We start from the raw sequence: 7,574 nt of genomic DNA, 5'->3' as shown, positions 1-7,574 counted from the left end.
TCATAAAGCCCTTCTGGCTTTATTGGATTTGATCACGCCGCGACCAAAATTATCACCTCATAATACTTAAAGAATGATTCCTTATTCCTTATCTATCATGATACTGATATAGGTATAAAGATTGCAGTAATCTGAGATTATGCGATATTACATATAGCCTTTATCATTCAATCAATTTTGCATTAGGTACATATAGCAGTTATATGAAGCATCAAAAGTTCATGCTTCATATAAACGTTTGTCTGATAGTCTGTCATGTCTGGACACAAGGTCATTTCCTGATGGTCATTCCTCAGGGGTTTATTCAACAAAACTCATTTCAGAGTAATCAACCACTTTTATATACTAGTCAGATATATTTACCAAATACATTTACTGTAAGTATTTCATAAGAAAAACCCTCCTGTGTTATGCATATATATATGGATAAATAATCTTTCAAACTATGCAACCTATGTATATTATAAAGAAAACATACAATCATGTAATTATACAATTTTTAAGAATGAAAAGCAAATAAAACCATATGCGTATTTTGATATATAATTCAAATATTACTTATATCTCTAAATTATTACAACGTATGTAGTAAGCACTCAAAGCAAATAAACATGTTTATAGTAAAGATGATTAATTTTTCCCGCCCAAAATACCTTTTAAAAGTTGATAATTTTCTATTTTTTAAAAGTATTCTTTTGCTTACGCTATATGCAGAATGACAGTTTCAGTAAGTGTTTGATGAAAAAAATATATCAGTTTTATGCATATACAAATCACTGAACTTATACAACCGTTAATATGTAATCCCCACAAAATTTACTTCAGCCATGTTAATATATATATATATATATATATATATATATATATATATATATATATATATATATATATATATATATATATATATATATATATTTCATTAATTCATATTATGAGAGCCAGTGTAACTGTTACTGTAGATACTTGTACACTGTCACTTTGTTGGGTCTCAATTGTCCCACATGGAGATTGTTTTCATCATCCACACACAGACCACAGGAACGTATCCTTTTTTGTGGTGTGAGTAGTAGAGACAAGAACTGACCGTCCTGATCAATGATGTCAAGTGATTTATTGCCAGAATAACCGTTACAGACAATGATGTGACCAAGGAGATCAGTACAGATACCATAGGGCCAAAACCCCGACCCCTGACCTGTGTAGGAGAACCTGTGTTGTCCTGATTTATTCACTACCACTACAGCTCGTTTGTTACAGTCTGATGTACAGATATCACCATTGATGTTTTCTGTGATGTAGCGTGGATTACCATACAGTTCCTGTCCTTTGTTGTCCCTCTGTATGTTCTGTATTTCTTTCCCTGTCTTGTTATATCTGGTGACTTTTGCCTCTCTACCCTTAATCATCCCAACCAGTATGTCCTCGTTGATGCGGGAGGAGTGTATGCTGAGTGGTCCCAAGTCTCCTGTTTTAATGAATTCAGTGACTGTATTATCCTGTTTTATCCTATTGATGACTTTGTTCTTTCTGTCTGTAAAGATCAGATCCCCATCCTGTGTGACTGTGTGGTAGCCATCACCTATACTGGTTTGTATCTTCTGTAGCAGATTCCCCTGTAGATCTGTATGGACAAGGTTACCATAATCATCACTGCCCCAGAGTCTGCCTGATTTACCAAGTGATAAATGATATACACTACCAACACCTGGTACTGTGTACTCCTTGACCTTGGTGACAGAGGAAGACAGAGACAGTGTTAGTTTCACGTCAGATTTCACTCTGTCTTGTTTCTTCTGATTCCCTCTAGGTTTCAATTGTGTAGAGTGAGTCTCCATGGTTTTTATTTTTCTGATCTCTGGTTTAGTGTCAGGAACAGTTACTCTACCCAGTAGTTTGGTGACATCTTCCTTGCTGTACTGACCAGCAGTAAATATTGGAGAGACTGGTTTGGTGGTCTCTGGTATGGGGTCTATTTTGAGATTCATTGTACAATCACATATCAAAGTTTGAAGATTTTTAGAGGAGAGATAGCCATGAAACTTTTTTGCGAGTTCATTAAGATACGAATTGTAATCGTTATATTTTATTTCTTGAGAATAAAACAATTGGAGGAGATACTTTTCTTGTTCATTGACTTGTTTTATATTATCTGAAGTCACAGCATCCACCATACTTTTTAGAGACTCAGCTTCGGCTCTCATGGATGTGCGTATGTTCTCCATGATTCTCTTTATTTCTGTAGAATCTGTTTTTGTAGATTTAAGCAAATCCTGTGAAATTGGGAGGAAATACTCTTCAATTTGTGTTATTCTATCTAAATAAATGGCACATTTTTCTGCGTACACTGTTTCCAAATCTCTAAATGTGTGTCCACCATGGTCTTTGGTTGCACATTTTGAACATACAGGAACATAACATTGCTCACAAAACATGTCTACGTCTTTATTTACATGGGCTTCGCATTTAACTTCAGGAAGTTGTCTTTTGCGTTGTTGGTAAGAGACAACTTCATGGTTCTTGGTATCTGGACTCTTCTGATGTTCATCTCTGCATTGTTCACACATTGGTTGGTGACAATCATTGCAGTAAAACTGACAGTTGTTCTCACAGTCTTCGGTACCACACACCAAATAGTGCTGGGCTGTGAATGGTATTTGGGATTTGGAGAATGCCATCTGTAAAGATTGTTAATAAAAAACAGTTTGATTATTAACAATAACATTGGTGATTCAAGTATTTCATGCAATTAACTGAATCAAGAATTAAACAAACCACTGCTAAGAGATGGATTCGTTCCTTGACAAAAATGCTAGGCATTCCAAGAATTTATTGGTGGTTTAACTTTATTTGATTTCGAGGGTACCTTTGAACAACTGAATTACTATTAATTGTATAATAAAGTCAAATCTATTTCTGTGTAAGGGTTTAATGTACAATAGGACCGTTTTCAGCGGGCAAGCGAAACTGACACATATAAAGATATATTGTGAAGACGTGTTACATGTAATATTATTAGTTACATAGTTTGTAGTTGACCTAATATGGTTCATACATGGTCAGTTAATTCCATATGGAATTTACTGACTATGTATAAACCATATTAGGTAAACTAAAAACTATGTAACGATTATATCTTACCGTCTGTCTTTTTTAATGACTGCTGTAAGCCAATGATTTTCTTACAATTTAGCAGGAGGTAAGATATATCTTCTATGCTTGGATCAACTAAGTATAATTCCCTCTATTCTTAGGGGATTTATTGTTAATTCATAGTCGGTCGAAACCTTCAGCAACCTGAGAAAAATCACGGACTGCACGAAATATTCAAGATGATGCCAGACTCAAGTTCCCATAGAAAACTTTAATCTAACGTACTGATGTACATTAACAATAATTTAGTCCTTTTTTTCTTTTACTTTGTAAAATCAATTGATCAATATGTTAAATCAAAGATGTAAATATAAACAGAAAACGTTTTCTTTGACGATTCACGCGCTGAGGCGGGTTATGTATTTTTTCTGCAATATCGCCAGCTTCATATCCCGCATGAATCATCAAAAATCATTTTATTTTTTACAAATCAGTAAAAAGATAAACTGATAAATTTTGTAAATATGAAAAAATAATGCACACATAACCCAATAATAGAGTGCATAAATTTGCATTTGGCACTTAAAAATTAGCAAAATAGGCAAGAGGATGCCTTTAATTGCAGTATCCCCATGGATTTTAGGCTCCTCCTTATGGCAGATGCAAACAAATCAGTCGTTTTAAGTTATGTGCGTTTTACTGAGCAAGACCTAAGTCATCGCTTTTTGAGTATTTTTAGATACTCCAGCTTTTTAAAGAGCAACTAGTATATTACCTGCTACTGAAGTCAATAAATTCTGCCCGCGTTAAAATCTGTTTGTTTATGGAGTTACCCTCTGTTTTAGAACCTCACAAAATAAATTATCAAAACGTTTCTGCATACTTTTTAATGTACTCGAAAGATAAAACTTTATATTATGCAGCTGAGAATAAAAGAAATATAATTTCATGTACATAGCAGGAAAATCCCTGTGCATAGCTACTAAATACAAAAAAAATCCCAAAATTAATGTCTGAACTTTTTTAAAAGGCTTGGTGGTTGTGGCCATTTTAGAAAATTTTAATAACCCTCAGAAGAGCGTTTTGTGAAGATATAAGTAAATGATAAAATTCCACAGCTAAAATATTTGGGTTTTTTTCATTACTAAATGTGTGTGTATGACCATAAGTGCAATATGTCAAAGTTTAAAGCATTTGTGATGGTCGATTTGTTGACCATCCACTCATGCAACCAACTGTATTGATCGGTCGTTAGAAGAGCAAAAATCAAAAAAAAAAATATTTATTTTGACATTTATGCCCACAGTTCTACCGGTACGTAGAAAAACTTATCATTCCTCATTTAATTGATTTTCAAATTTGTGTCCAGTCACATTATTTTTGATTAAATTTTTATGTCTATCCACTTTCGTTTCCGTCTTGTATACATTAAGAAGGAAGTGCATGTATGGACACGTTAGCACTTGTCATTAAATATCTCATATCTTTAATATTACACATGGAAAATGAGTTAAATTTGATTCTCAAATGCCTTACATGGTTTGACTATATGAATTGTACTTTCCATTGATAATACAAAAAGTTACCTGTGTAATGAACGACAATGCACACGAATGATATAGTTGTATATACCGGTACTTCGGAATACAAGGTAAAAGATAAAGGTTTAAACGAGAATTCACGAGATTTGTAATTTACTTCCTGGTTAGAGATAGTCTCGTTCAACCAGACGCTCGGCTGTCTCCGTAAATCTCCAACGGATATTTACGGAGACAGTCGAGCGTCTGGTTGAACGAGACTAGGTTAGAGAGAGAGAGAGAGAGAGAGAGAGAGAGAGAGAGAGAGAGAGAGAGATATTGCAATCTCTTACTTTTTATATTCCAATGAACTACATGTTATTCACTTGGTATTCGCATACATATTTACTTCATATGCATTTTTCCGGGCCATAATAATTGATCAATATTATTCCTGACAAAATGTGAACTTCTGTAACCTCTAGGGAGCCAACTTTCGATTTGTACAAGTATGCCGTATGTGTCTACTTTGTATCATAGTATTGTAGCTCTTGGAAATGTATACGTTACAATATAATTACCACTTAAAATATTTCATCACAATTAGATACTGAATTGTATGATTAGAATACTTCTGGTATCTATTATAACTTATTCTTAATATGATAGTGATTTAAATATTGTATAATCACATTTCTGGATCATGCATCTAAGGGTTAAGTAATTATTTAAAGAAATATTTTGCGATATTTACTGCATCCGTAAGTAACATAGGTATTATTGTTTGTTAAAAAAAAGTGAAAAATCACTGTTGATATGAATATGACTGCAACAAAATTATGTAACATTAAAAAATATGTGTATGTATATTTTATAAGAATTTAATCAAATTGGTTGTTCGCCCCATTAACTTTCTTTACACCATTGTTCATATCCATTTGCATATAAATTATTTAGGAATGTCGGTACCTAGCTGAAATACTAGTAACGTCAACCATCCAAAAACATCTAAATTATAAAGATGGTGACCTAAGGTGTTCATTTATTTCATTTTTGACCTATGTCACATGCCATTTTTGGAAATATGGGGTCCCAAATAGAAATGATAATTTTCCAGACATTATTGCTTACATTTGGCTTGGAAATTTATTATTTGAAGAAATCATACAAATATTAACAGTTTGAACTATTATTTATTTATGATTTCAATACAGTATGAAGTTGATACGTAGTTACTATAAAACAATTCATGTTCGACTTTTAAAGCCAAAAATAGGTAAATTTGAAGATCCTGGCAGCTCTTTAAAATGAACACACCAATTATTTTTAAACGAGTAAATGATATTTTCTTCAAAGATATTTCCTTACATGCAGTAATCAGTGTTGACAAATTTCAGCCGAAATTTTACAATGCACGTTACGCTTATCACACTTAATTAAGAGAGGACGCCTTAACTCTGAGTACATCATGAAGTTTGACCTAGAAATATTTGCATTTAAACATTTTGTTTTACAAACTTTTTGTGAACACTTTTGATTTCTTTTGTAGAGTGGAATTTAAGAATAATGGTTACATAATATGAAAAATGGTTTATTTTTCAACATTCAAGCTATTTTTTTTTTTTACAAAATTTCTAATTTACATTTCAAGCCCTGTATTAAGATAGTAGTATTGAAAGAGGGTAGTATTGAAAGTATGATATTGATAGCCTTTTTGTTTGCAATTGCCGTTCTTTTGCAGTCTGCTTTGTGTCTTTGCTGGTAAGAATTAGTCATGGTTTTTTTAATTCTAATTTAATTTTTGAAAATTAACAATAAAGAGCATTCATATAGCTATTTATGTTATCCTTTACTTAGTTGTTTTAACAATTTTGTGGACAATATTTGTACAATGTGGAAAGGAAGCTGAGATTAACTATTATTATATAAGACACAATTAAAAGAAAATCTTGTATATTTTTCATATTATATGTTTTCTTCTTCTGTGATCCAAATCCGCCACCTCTTTCAGATCAATGTGTTTACCCGCCTTTTGCGCATCCTTCAAGCAATGGAGAATTTCGAGGTATTGGGTTTCCGCCTGCCCTACGTGAATTCCGTTCTGAATCCCTGGCTTTACATCGATCTTAGTAAAGAAACTGTTATGTTTTTAAGTAGATTTCCCTGCATGCAAAAGTGTTGTCAAGCCAAAGACCAAGAAAATACCAACAAATAAGTGTCACTGTAAACATAAACGTATTGTTCTTTTATATGTTTTATCTTGTATGTTTTAAAGCTAAAGATAATTTTCATCTGAAATGTAGAACACGTGCGTAACATATTTCAAATCGTCGGTGAATATTATAAATTTGGGATATTCCTTAATTAAAATAATGGAAGATGTGACAGATATCAGTCCAACTTTACGTGCTTTTGGACATTGATCAGAGTATATTTACTGAGATTGACAAATTTTCTGAATAACATTGTATAAGAACCTAGTAATATTATTGCATGAAAATAGTTATTTCTGTTAAATCAACTCAAATTTCTGATTATCATGAGAATATAGAAGACAACATTCACGTCTTTAAATTTTAATATTGATTGGGGAAACTATCATTCATTTTCAATAACTTTTTTTTTAATTGTGCAAAATTGATACATGTAAGATTATATTCATAACATATATATCGACTGATGTTTAAATCAAGAGGGTTTGGTGGTCGTGGCCATTTTTGGACTATATTGATCTCCTTAGAAGAAGAGCTCTCTGTAAAGATATAAAAAAATATTCAAATGTTCAAAGCTAAATAGATAATAGATGGAAATTTTAAATTACCAAAAACTAGTACAAGTTTATAGCTTAGAACCCATTATTTTGTTAATTTAAGGTACAGTGTAGGTGTGATGATTTATTTTGACCTCGTTATTTTTATAAAGTACTGTATCGGTGTAGAGCTGGAGTGGTACCTTTTGACATGTCAT

At 32.3% G+C, this 7,574-nt stretch overlaps 1 protein-coding gene across 1 annotated transcript; it reads right to left on the bottom strand.

Moving 5' to 3' along the window:
• Window positions 1-950: 950 nt before the first annotated feature.
• LOC128168070 (uncharacterized) lies at window positions 951-4,774 on the bottom strand. The gene is made up of 2 exons (XM_052834163.1): window positions 4,677-4,774; window positions 951-2,675 (listed from the first exon to the last, which is right to left on the bottom strand). The coding sequence occupies exon 2, from the start codon at window positions 2,673-2,675 to the stop codon at window positions 951-953; it is 1,725 nt and encodes a 574-aa protein (XP_052690123.1). The 5' UTR covers window positions 4,677-4,774.
• Window positions 4,775-7,574: the final 2,800 nt, after the last annotated feature.

Source organism: Crassostrea angulata, chromosome 10 (assembly GCF_025612915.1).
Source record: "Crassostrea angulata isolate pt1a10 chromosome 10, ASM2561291v2, whole genome shotgun sequence".
Classification (NCBI taxonomy): Eukaryota; Metazoa; Mollusca; class Bivalvia; order Ostreida; family Ostreidae; genus Magallana; species Magallana angulata.
This window is presented reverse-complemented; position numbering and strand designations above follow the sequence as displayed.

Excerpts from the sequence above, each read along its gene's own strand:
- LOC128168070 (XM_052834163.1), bottom strand. The coding sequence starts at position 2,675 with ATGGCATTCTCCAAATCCCAAATACCATTCACAGCCCAGCACTATTTG.